Source organism: Belonocnema kinseyi, chromosome 8, assembly GCF_010883055.1.
Source record: "Belonocnema kinseyi isolate 2016_QV_RU_SX_M_011 chromosome 8, B_treatae_v1, whole genome shotgun sequence".
In the NCBI taxonomy this organism is placed as follows: Eukaryota; Metazoa; Arthropoda; class Insecta; order Hymenoptera; family Cynipidae; genus Belonocnema; species Belonocnema kinseyi.
The window spans coordinates 40997909-41011438 of record NC_046664.1 but is presented as its reverse complement, the minus strand read 5'-3'; the positions used below and the strand labels follow the sequence as shown (position 1 = coordinate 41011438).

Genomic DNA, 13530 nt, shown 5'->3' with positions numbered 1-13530 from the left:
ATTGCTATATTGAAACACTATTTAAAAATACTCATTTACAGTCAAAAGTACTAACATAAAACATTTATATTATTTTTAATAATTCATTAAATAAATTAAAAGTTTTTATTGAACAGGGAAATAATATTAAAAATAACAAATTATCATTAATTGTAAAAAGTTTCCTATGACTTTTCTCATTAAAAAGGATTATTTATGGATTTAATTATCAAATTTGAGATATAAAAAAACTTAAATTAATAAGAAGCCAATTAGGTTTTTAACAACACTGATTGCGAGATATTAGAGATTTTTAATTACTTCTTTTATTTATATTTACTCGCGTATGAAAATATATTGATAAAAACAAATTACATTAAATGATAGGTACAGAGTAAAGCAACGTTATGATAGAACAATTGGGAATAGAAAAATTCGATTCTTGAGGTTTTGTAATTTTGTTAAAATATATTTTTTTAACATTGGAGAATTTAAAATCCTAAGTTTTTAAAGTTAAACTTTTGAGAAATTTATTTTTACTGCAAAAATAGTAGTAGGAATCAAATGCTTATCTTATATTATGCTGTGATTTTATTTATCCTAAGATAGTGAAACTGAACGAAATTGTCCAAAGTTTATCAAACTTCACGACTAATACTTTAAAATAAGGAACTTTACAATAAGTCACTTAAATTAGAGCAGAATATTTGGAGTTGAGAAAACTTTACCATTTTTAATTTTTTCGCCCTGTCATTTATTTTATTTCAAATCAAGTGAAATTTCTGATCTAATCAAATTTTTTTAATCATGTACAAATAAAAGTAAATTTAGAATAAATCGGATTTTTTAGATAATAGAAATGAATAAAATACCTCATTAGTAGATACATCTTTCATTTACAGTCTTGAAAATGAAAGCACACGAATTCACGATGCAAGGTAGTTTGTATCTCTCTATGTTTGAATTAAAATAGCATAATACGATTAGTAGGCACTTGGCTTATTTATAATTAACAATTTTATATACATATTCGAAATGTTTATTTTAATTGCACAATAGTATCAGTAAAGTATAAACAATACAATCTAAATCTAATAAGAGCCAGCTAACGTTCCTATCTAGTCCTTTCTTAGTTGAAGCGAATGGATCATTAAATTTTTTATGTGAATCTTAATTTGAAAAACTTTCGATTGTTAAGATGAAAAATGTGTACAGTTTGTTAGTCATTTTATTTCCAATAAGTATGGGTAAATTATTTTCCTTAACTACTGAACATAAATTCATAAAACATTCTTCTTAAAAAAATCATTTTTAGAGGCATACTGTTATAAAGCGTATTTTAATCAGTGTCTTATCTCAATAAGAAACCTGAATACAGGTAAGAGGTACTAACCTTGCACAATGAACCTCAACCAACTTTATCATGAGAAAGACATCACAAGAAGTTTCTTTGGAAAAAATCATTCCTACATAGCATACGCTATGCTTTTGAAAATAAGAAATTTTTATTATCAACTAAAACTTTCAAAGAAAAAAATGGCTACATAAGTATTGTTAAAAATTAAATATAAAATCTTCTTTTTTTTTAAATTTTCTCTTTGGTTGTTCGAATATTTTTGATATGTAATTTATGAAATCGTTGGAGCACTTTTCTCAAATAACAGTTTTTATTCTTATTTTTTTAATTTCTCGATTTTAAATATAATACGCTTCTCTTGATTAATGCTGAGTGAAAAAATTCAATGAAATTATGTTCTAATATAAAAACTGTATAATCCACAGAGATTTTTGTATATTGGAAAAAAACGGTTTGATCACAGCAAAAATGGTTGAAACATACTTTTAACCACCGCTTCATCTCAGATTGTGAATAGATAAGGCTGGCGTAATTGAAAAATAAAGCTATCTATTTTGGACTGGGAACTTCTTCGAAGTATTTTTATGCCAACATAAAACAATATCCAGTAAATATTATCTAAATTCAAGGATCTTTGGGTTAAAGTTTGTGGAGGCACTCCGTGATTAACTTCCGTCTTTGAATTTTTTTACAGTAAATAACCTTTTAGGCTATAACTTTTGAAAAATTAATCTGAATCTGAAATCCAAAATTTCCTCCCTCATACCTTCTCCACCAAAACTCAAAGTCTCGTTCTCTGTAGAATCCTCTCCTGTTGCTTAATTTCTATTCAGCCTCGTTCTCGTTCTTTTTCTTTTACCTACTTATTCCATTATATCTGCTCTTTTCCTCCTTTAGTTTCTTCCTATTTTCAACTCATACCTTATTTTCCACTCCTTTAAGCAGTCTAGTCAGGTTCTGGGTCCACTAGGAAAATTTGATTTCCTCTTTAATGCCCATTATTACTCCTTTTCTCCTATTGATAACTTCCCATTCCCTTTACCACTAGGCCACAGTGCCGGTGTATATAATAACAATGTATTCTATTTTGTAAGAATAATAATATATAATATTCTATTCTATTAAATTCTACCAGAGTGATCAAGTAAAATAGCGAGAGTCCATATAATGTCTTCCCATTCCTCACATTATTGTAAGTGTTGAGGATTAAGTGTTAACAAATTTAAACACGCGGCGATTAATAGGTTGTTGTGGTCTGTCATTTTCTTTATCCAAATGTTCCAGCTTTACTGCTCTAAAAGCCTGCATCTGAAAATAATATTATGTATGAACAAATAGTTTAATAACACCTTCCTAAAGCATTCATAGATCATATATTCTAGGCTCAGAAATTAGAGAAAGTCAATTTCAGTCGTGGTCGGCAAACCCTCCAAGTAAGTGTTTGGCAGTGGGTTAAAAACCACATTTTTCTAGTTTCATTATTTTTCAACCTCTAATTTCAAAAAACAAATATGCTAAATATGCTAAAAAGCTCTCAGCATAGTCCCTCCAATTCCTCAGAACCTCCCCACTTTTCCTCAAAATGATTGTTTTCTTAATTTAGAATTTCTATATAGGACGCCGATTTTCACAGTGTTTTCAGCCTTTTTCTACGAATGGCCATTGCAGTATTTGACTATGGAGATTTTTCAATTTCTTTTAGTGTGCAATAATAAGTTAACCTAGTAACAAAATTAAAATTTTCGGCAATATGATTTTTTATTTAAAAAACAAAAACTGCCCCAAAAAGCTGACGATTGGTCAGTGATATTACATCTTTTCTCATAGAACACAAATACAATGAACCTTGTAGATACAGTCAAATTGGAAGATAGTCCCAGTTTTGGGCCAGACGGTAGACCTGACCTAATCTAACTGAACCAGACGTAGGCCAACTCCGAGTGCAAACAGTCAGGGGCGTATGACCTGTTTCCGGTGGATTTTACTTCGTGGTGAAAAATATTTAAAAGATTGTTTTTGTAATACGGAGACAAGCGTAAACTGAATATTTTACGGAAGTAAGTGGAAAAGAAAAAAATAATTAGGAACACACTTTGGAACTTAAGAGGAACTTACAGTCAGTTGCATTAGAGCGTCGTCAGCGCCCTCAGAAGACCTTGCGTCCGAAAAATAAATTACCTATGGTATAGAACTCAGGGAATGTTAGTCTAAAATGCATGCGAATTCAACCGACCGAGAGTCATTCTGCCCCTTTAAAACGGTCCCGTCGACATTGAAGGATGGCAGAGTGACCTTCATTCCCAAGCATTGCAAGGAGGGCTCCACTCCTGCTAATGATTTTTTGCCAATCAGTTTAACGTTCTTCACCCTGAAGACGCTATAAAAGCAGGTCGATAGATATATCAGGGATGAGGTGATATTATCATCCTCACTGCACAGAGGGCAGCAGGACCTTCAGGCTTTGTCGAAACGCGTAGCTGGTAAGCTGGGTATACCAGCTGGTAAGATGGATAGAAAGCATGCTACGCCGGAGGCTACTCGAAGTTAGCCATGGCAAAGGCCTAATCTGGGGAATAGTGCCGCAGGGATGCCCACAGCTAGGTTCCTGTCAACCCTCCTGTGATGCATTGTCGTGGAAAACCTCCTCGCAGGCTAAATAAGAATGGATATTATAGCCACGGATACGCGCGAGACTTTGTAATGCTAGTCAGGGGGTCTCTTTTGGAAACGTTGATAGGTTTAATGAGATCGGCGCTGCGCATCTTTAAGCTCTGGCGCGACAGCTTGAGGTTCTCGGTAAATCCGGAAAATACCAGCCTGGTGATTCTCACGAGAAAGTTCAAAGTGGTGAAAGTTGATGGCGTCTTATGTCAATAGCTAGAATTTATCAGGCTCAGGCAGCAAACCCATGGGGCCTACTTTATGGTACTATAGGGAATTATAACGCGATCAGTGGTTGACATACTGGGCATCACCAAAAGGCCTGGAGTCAGCTACTGAGGGCGACTATATAAGTGTGTAGCACAATAGGGTTTATAGCTTGAGCGCCAGGGGGGCTTGATCAGGGCTTTCCGCACGCATGTTGCTCAATGAATCTATGCCAATTTTGACATGGTTTTGGAAAAAATTACAATGAAGCGGTTGCCATTGTTTCAGATAATGATAAATTTACAATACTAAGCTTGAATGCTAGTAAGATGTTGGTAATCTGTTAATGTTAAAAAATATAAATTTTCAATTGTTTTATTTATTTTTTATTCTGTGAAGGGATCCAAGGATGACTCACTACTAATAACAACTCTCTAGTATAAAACCCGACCGGCCTCCTGGCTCGGGAGGGCTTCTCTTTTGTATCTTGAAGCGGACACATCCTCTCATTAAAACAATAATCAAACCATAGTCTCCAGTACTTATTTCCATTCCCAAAGTATTATAGTCCTTTTAAAAAACTAAAATCACCGATTTTCTAGATCACAAATAGGCGACCGTGACAGGATCCCTACGTTCGTCAACGTTGAAAGACCCTCATCGCTGGGAAACTTGGAAAACCAGAGGATACCAAAAAATGTAGGAACCATCTATGAACAGCATCTACACAACTCAGAAAGGACAAGGCTCTTTTGCAAGACCTGCAAGCAGCAGGAACTGGATGACAACCACCCTGCTGGGAGAATACGTTGGATCAAAGATCAGGAAAATGAAAATTGCAGCATCATTGCTAATCTGGGTGAGCACGTGCAAATTTATTAGCAAAATTTCTATACGCATTAGAAAAAAGGAAGAAATAAAGTGAATAAAAGTACTCTCAGTGAGAAATTTTGTAATAAAAACCTGATAAAGAAGTGACCGGTCAACCCGACATTTCATGAAGTAGCTCACATAGGAGAATTAAAACAAAAAGTGAATCTATTAGATGCAAAAGTATAGGGGAAATGCAATCATTAACAGTGAATCAAGTAACAGGGTCATCTCAGGGTAGTTCAGATTTTAGCATCAACTTCTAATGTTCGGAAATATGCAGACATTCTTCTCCAGTGAAGACGTCAACAAGGCAACGAAAGAAGAACTAGAGCGACAATTCTTTGAGATAAAAACAGCCGTCAAGGAAGCACAAAATCGTCTATCCAGAATAAGTCTGGACCAACAGGAAAAATTGGGTACCCCTCCACCAAGCCCGGCCCCAATTCCATACCACCTAATAGATGACGTCTACGCCATGGCTGGTGGAATCCAAACAGTGAAGGATGTTATAGTCGCTGATGCTCTACGAGGAAATCGCTCGAGAAAATTAAAAGGAGAAGCTTAGAGAGTTGTGATGAGGATCACGCTCTCCCTGACGCTGCGGAAATTGAAAGATGCGTTGGGCATCGAGTTTGGAGCCCGACGGAAATCGCTGCCGCAACTCATCAGAGAGAGAAAGAGACCCGATGTGTCATTGGTACATGAAAGAGTAGAGGCCTTCATCCGTAGGTATCAGCAAATGGTCTAAATGATGTCTACCAGACAGATCTACAAGAGAAAAATTATCTGGATAAGGAACAACAACGATCCAGACTGTTGGCAACCTGCAAATACTATTATAAAACTGCACATACAGAAAAAAATGTTAAACCAAACAGAATCAGGTAAAGAAACAAAATTTTCAGCCCTGCAACCCGAACAGCAAAGATTCAGCACGAAGAGCCTACTAGGCAGAGGAAGTGGGACAGGAGCTGTAAAAGGGGATATCAATGCAGACAAGGATTATTGGTAGACTCTGGCAGCCCGGAATCCTTCATGAAAACTGAATGTCTAAACAAACAAACGTGCAAGGCAAAAAAAATCCCGGAACTTAAAAGAAAAAGTTTCGAAATCGAGAACGGTGTGGACGAAATTTTAGGGATGTGCATGTTATCCTCTAAAAATAACTCGCATAAATTCCATGTGGTCAAAAACAATTTTCCCACTGAATTTGATGGCATTTTGGGCAGAGATTGGCTCACGGCCTATCATGCAAAAATAAACTTTATGAGCAATACATTAGATCTTCCACATGTCCCGATCCCACTTCAAAGAGACTATAACCCAGTTAAATTCCACGTCAAGTTAATGAACAAACATCTTCACTTAGAGCTTCCCGCCGGCGACTTCATCATAAACGGAAAAGAAATATTACCAGGAATTTATCGAAGTGACTACACAAGTAGGACAAAGATATTAACAGTTAATGCAAATGGAGAAAATCAAATATTATAGATAAAAAAGAAATAAATGAAAATCGAACCCCTCTCAAACCTAAAAACGAACCAATGTAACTACAAAGCAAAAATAGTAAACCCAGAGACAAAACATAGCTTGATTTCCCGTATGGTTAGTAAAAAAGAAACTGGACAGTAGCAAAAAACAAAAATGGAGACTGGTAATGGATTTTAGGAAACTCAATGAATTTACAGAACAAGATAGTTACACTTTGCCATTAATTGATGAAATCTTGTGCATGCTTGGTTCAGACAAATATGTAATGCTTAAAAATGACTAATCGTTTTTATTAAAAGGCGTTGCTAAAGAGGACATCGAGAAAAATGCTTTTTCCACACATAAAGGAAACTGGGAATCAGTTCGAACGCCCGTGGGACTTAACGCACCCACCATTTACCAGCGAATGGTGAACTTTAATCGACAAGGGCTGATAGGTCAAATATGCTTCATCTATCTGGATGATTTGATCATCATAGAAAAAACAGAGTAGGAACACCTGAGGAACGTTATCGGCCGGCGGCACTAGTTTGGGGATCGCTGCTCTATGGCCTACGCTTAGATCACCTTTTCACGGAGGCCTTTTTTGAAATAATCGTGGAATCAATATTTTTCATAGAATTTATTTCTAGTTACTTTGTTGGTTACTGACAAATTTGATTGATTGATAACCTAGATGCGAACTCGATTTGTCAAATAAGTTCAACGCATATTTCGAAACAGGCCTCTGTGAAAAGGTATCCTAATTTGTATGAATACATCATCGTGACAATTGAGCTTGCCAGCGGGATGAATCAAATTATATGAATTGTAAGAAAATATAATATTGATTAGTAATATTATATATAGGATGATATAATAGTAAGGATTACTACTTTAACTAGTAAGATCATCTAATTTATTTGTAAAATAACTAATTTAATAGTGAGACTTACTAGTTAAAGTAGTAACGTTTACTATTTAAAGTAGTAAACACACCTACCTGAAACTACTACCTACCATCGAAAGTTGTAGCGAGAACAAATAAAGTAGAAAAGATAACTGCTACCAATCTTACGAATAAAAGTAGTAGCCTCAACTACTTTAATAGCAGCGGCATATATTACAAACTTAAATAGTTGGGCCTACTACTTTGTTCGTTGTCCCATCCAAGTAGTTTTTGCAGTAATTGAACGAATTTCAATCAATCATTTTAAACATGGCTTGTTCAACTTCATACGTAGTGCAACCAAGTTTTTGTTCGAAACAATGAGTGCAGATGATGCCGAAAACATCAACAGGGACATAGACGATGTCTATAATAAATCCCAAGGTATCGTCGTTCTTATAAAAAACCAGATAAGCCTTCTACAAACCACCATTTCAAAACTAGACGAAATCAAATGCCAGCAGCAAAACGATCTCACACAACTAGAGAACTCAGCAAGTCGACTCACGAATGCTTTAACTGCCCTGGACTTTAACAATAAAATCCTGAACTCCTTATTCACTATGGAAATTCACCTAGAAGAAACCTCAAAGATAATAGAAACTATTGAAACAGCAATAGCAGAAGCAAGGAATAGAGTCCTCTCGCCAGATTTAGTCTCCCTTTCAGATGTCATAAAATCTCTCGAGAAAATAAAAGAAAACATACAGCAATAAATGCCGTACCCATTGACGAAAAACAATTACTACTTGTACATGCACATAAGTAGTATTGATACAACATTAATAAACAACAGACTAATCTATCGTGCTCACACACTAATTCCAGACCCCGTAGCATACGAAGTTTCACAATACATATCTCTTCTCTTTCTTAGTCAAATACACCATTACATCTTTGACGGAATCCAGTAGAAACCTATTGCTCTATCCAAGGACCGTTTCTCGTTCACTACAATTGATGTACGACAGTGTATAGGAAAGGGGACATGAAGTACTGCAAGATAACGGACCTAGTTAAAAAGATACATCTGGAAGTGACCTGCCTTGGCTGGTTAATCTCTCAGCATGGTCAAATCTGCGATAAAAAATATTTCTGAATAACCTCCAATTTTATTCAGAGTTTCCTTTATAGGTACCAATGGTATATATCACCCCTACACTACATACAAGTCACTATCTGATGCCCAATTAAACTGGAAGTTTCTTAAATAATCCGGAAAGCCGTAGTCCTGACGTTAGAAGGCCATTGTTTGGCGGTTACTGACAACGAAGTATTTGCAGCAACGCACTATTCCAAAGAATTGCCGATCACACATCACGAAATTAAATTGAACTAGCCTATTTCTCCTGTTATTCGCAGCCCTTTGGAAATGCGGATGAGGACAATTATTTAAGACCATTCTACTCTCCACACCTTGTGTGTAATTTACAAGTTGGTAATTTACAAGTTTAAGGGTCCAGCTCAAGTTATACACGCACATAGGGGACCTGCAGCAACCAGAGTCGTCCAATACCAAGCTACTTCAGCTCTCTTATTTCGAAAAGATGCCCAGGAAGAAATCTAAATACCTAAGAGAGGACTGTCAAGGGATCCAAGGATGACTCACTACTGATAAAAACTTTCTAGTATAAAACCGGACTGGTCTCCTGGCTCAGGAGCACTTCTCCTTTGTATTTTGAAGCGGACACATCGTCCCAATAAAACGACAATAATCCAACCATAGTCTTCAGCACCTATTTCCTTTCCCAGAGTATTATAGTCTTTGACCGTAACATATATATCGCTAGGATTTTTTTATTGAGACAAAAATAAAGCCGGACAAGTTAAACGGTGTTAAGTCCTTTATTTGAGAAAATTCAGTTTTTTTCACAAAATCATACTTTCTTGATCTTTTAAACCTACTTTATTGAAAAGAGTAAGTTTTGCCATATTTTACAGGTATGTTACACCAGACCCCCCCCCCCCTTTAAATTTTCGGGTTTTCTTTAGCCCACTGAATTGCGCCCCTAATGCGCTTACATGCGCCACTGATGAAAGTATTTACGCCACAATACTGTAGAAGTTATATCAGATGTTACGGGGGGTGGGGGGCTATCGTCACGTTATCACCCCCATTTGAAAACTCAAAATTTAAATCACATGATCTTGAAAATCTTTAAATGTGCTCATATGCGCCATAAAGCAATTTTTTTGCGCAATATTGATAACCGAGTTAAGAACGATTAAAATAGGGGGGGGGGGCTGGCGTCCTTTTTCTAAACTAATAAGATTTTTTTAAATTCTACATACCTATCTTTCATAACTTCAAATGCGCCACCATTAAAAAAATTGGTGCTAGCTAATTAACAGTTATCATATAGTGGAGGGGGCCAGTGTAACGCCGGTATTAAATCCTTAACAGTATGTGCAATATAAAGTTAAGTACATGGATTCATTCGTCTTTAAATGTGCTCATATGCGCCAGAAATTTTATTTGAAAAATTTCGAAAATTGTCGAAGATATATAGGTAACCAAATTTTACAAAGTAATGACCAACAAAATAGAAAGTTTGCAATCCGCATTGATAAAGGGAGTTTCCTATGGGGTTTTAAATGCGCTCATATGCGCCAACAAATTTTTTTGAAAATCTTGATAATTTCCCAAGATATAGAGGTAAAAAAATTTTACGAAGTGATGACCAAACAAATAAAAAGTTTTCAATCCGCATTGATGAAGAGAGTTTGTTATAGAGATTTAAATACGCTCTTCTGCACCATAAAGAGAACATTTCGCGTCACATTGATAACCGAGTTATCAGCGATCGAAATGAGGGGGAGAGGGGCGGAGGTAGGTGTCATTTTTCTTTAGTGATAATATTTTTTGAAATTCATCATATTTATCTTTTATAACTTTAAATGCGCTCAAATGCGCTACCACTAAAAAATTTTGCGCTAGCTAATTAACAAAAATATCATATTTTGGAGGGGGCAGGCAGTGTAACGAAGGTGTTAAATCATCAACAGTGATGTGCAATATTAAGTTAAGGGCATGCATTCATTCGTATTCAAATGTGCTCATATGCGTCATACATTTTTTTGAAAATTTTTGAAGTCTCCCAAGATATGGAGGTAACAAAATTTTACGAAGTGATGACCAACAAAATAAAAATTCTAATCCGCATTAATGAAGTGACTTTTCTATGGGGTTTCGAATGCGCTCATATGCGCCACTTTTGAAATCGACAAAAACCATAATTAACACCCTCATTACCAGTTGTTACCAATCCACTATCCAATGATATCTTCAAATAACCTAAATTACACTGTACAATTTTATAAAGAGCTTTTTGTATAGAATTTCGAATGTGCTCATATTACATTCGAAATTAACAAAAAATCATAATCAACCCCCTCATTACAACTTGTTACGATCTACTATCCAAAGCTATCTCCAAATAACCTAAATTGCAATAAAAAAATGTTTAATGGTCTCTTCGGACATGATTTCAAATGCGCTCATATGCGCCACTGCCCAAATTAAAAAAAAAACCGTAATTAACCCCCTTATTACCACTTGTTCTGATCCACTATCTCCTGATATTTCCAAATAACCTAAATTTCAATATAAAAATTTATAAAGCTCTATTCAAATAGGCTTTCAAAGGCGTTCATATGCTCCACTTTCAAGATTAACAAAAAAACATAATATCTCATTGCCTGTAACATTCTGGAACGGCGTAAACTGGAGGGTCTTATATTCGGAGTTAAGTGTACTAATAACAAAAATATTACGTTTTTATGTCAAATAGTGCGATCTATTTATAAAATTATATGAAATTATGTATATTATTTCAGATGATTTTTTTAACAGGCTTAGTACTAGCTTCATGTACAATAACAGGGAAAGCTAAATGATCCTCATGGCCATTTCAATTAAGTTGGGATTCCTTCAATTTCCGAACAAGGGCAAAAAAAGCCATGCCAGAAATCTCTCTTATATTGGGATTTTAGTTCACAACATTTTTAAATTTTTATAATAATATCTGCTAATGTCAAATATTTCTTAAAATTCCATATTGACCATTAAATTGTGGAAAAATTGATTATTTTAGTGCAGTGAAAACATTCAAAAGCGCTCCTCACCACAGCGCTTTCGAAAATAATTCTCGGAAGTCAATTATTTACGCCCCGCCGCAGATAGGAGTAAAAGGTGCTGCGCAGGAAGTAGGATGGTCACTCAGGCGTGAACAAACAACCGTGTTACGTAGCTGGCTCTAAAGGATTTGTTCTCACCCACGATCAGCCCCAAAACCAACGAAATAGAAAGGTTTCAATGTATATGTAATTCATTTATTTGGTTTCCCCGATTTATTATAAAAAATTCTGTTCAATTATAAAAATATTAAAAGCGTATATATTCATTGAAAATAAATACCTGTTGATTAGTAACGACATGAGGAGCCAAAGATAATAACCAAGTTACCACTTGCGAACAAGGTGGTGTAGTTAAAGATCCTTGGTATGTTACATACGTTTGTGGTGTTTGCAGTCCAAAAGTTGACAATAAAAACGGTGGAATATTTACTGTTGTTTCTACATCCTTCACCTTAGATAATAAATTTACTATCGGATCAAGTGCTGAATGTTTTGGATTTTTCGTCTAAAATTATAATATTATTTGAAATATTAAAGAATTACCATAGACGAAAAACATCTTCTAGTGCTAACATTTCGTGAGTTTCTGTTGACACCGTTTTATCTATAAAAAATGTTTGCAGGGCAAATAAAATGTAATTTTGTCTCTGAAGCTTGGCAGTTTTCTGGCCTACTAAGAATCTTTCTTGACAAAAATATGCGAGAAAAGAAATTTTCAAAATTTTAGCACCAATTATTAGTAATCTTACAAGTTCTTGCAATTTATTCCACTATACTAGTTTCAACATGAGTTACACAGGTTGGGTTACTAATAATCTTTTGGTTTTTCTGCGAAATAATTGTTATAAAATATCAAATTCTACTAACATGACTTACCGTTGGAATGGAAAAGAAAACACCAATCACAGAAAGACCGTCAGGTTTACCCATTGCACCCTTCATTGAGCCATAACCTTCTTTATAGTGAACCAAGTGCATCTCTAGTTGATAACTGTAAAGAACATCAAAATAATATTTTTAATTTATTGGCCATCGATAAATTACAAAAAATATTTTTTTGAGGGTTTTGGAGGGGGCGGGGGGTTAAAATAACTAAATTTTACTGTATGTTTAAGAAGTAAAAAGAGTTAAATAAATATTTAAAAAATATTTTAAATAAATTATTCTTATAGGAAATCCATGTATCCAGAGTTTTTCCACAGTTTTAGAAATTACTAGTACTTGAAAAATTATACAAAATTGTTTAAGTTTATCGAGTGAAGGTAATATACTTGAAAATATTCCAAAACATTTTAGAGGCTTTTCAAATTTTCGATATATTTCAAAGGATTTACAAAAAGAATCGAAGAATTTCACGGGAGCTTATCAGATTTCTGAGGATTTCAATAAATATGAAGGATTATAAAATATCTCAAAAAGATATTTTAAGGAATATTATCAGATTCAAAATAACTTTAAGGAATTCAAAGAATTTAAAAGAATTTAGGAGATTTTTAGAGATTTCGAAAGGAATTTCAACACAATTAGAGAATTCCAAGAGATTTTTAAGGACTGTAAATATATCTGGGTATTTCAAAAGATTTCAAGCAACACTCAAGATATTTAAAAAACTTCGAAGAATTTCGAAATATTTAAAATAATTTAGGGTATTTTGAAAAAGTACGAGAAATATTTAAGAGATTTGAAAAATTTTAAGGGTGTTTCAGGGATTTTTATGATTTTAAGGTATTAAACCAAATATCATGCTCTTTTTAAGTTTCTCAACATTTCGGAAGATTTAAAATTAGTTTATAGGACATATACAGTCTGTCAAGTTAAAGCGTGGGTGGCTTTACTCGCAGTCGGTAAGGTGTATCGACATGATTTTGGTGTCAAAATATTAAGAAGAGCTCCC

At 34.6% G+C, this 13530-nt stretch overlaps 1 protein-coding gene across 1 annotated transcript in view; it reads right to left on the bottom strand.

Annotated features, from left to right (window-relative positions):
* Positions 1–2542: 2542 nt before the first annotated feature.
* The window catches only part of LOC117178455 (carbonic anhydrase 2-like), a 22558-nt gene continuing 11570 nt past the window's right edge, over positions 2543–13530 (bottom strand). The window contains exons 4-6 of the mRNA XM_033369882.1: positions 12513–12627; positions 11917–12141; positions 2543–2644 (exon numbers count right to left, since the gene is read on the bottom strand). Of these exons, the coding sequence (XP_033225773.1) occupies positions 2543–2644; positions 11917–12141; positions 12513–12627 (442 nt within the window). The remainder of the gene's footprint in view (positions 2645–11916; positions 12142–12512; positions 12628–13530) is intronic.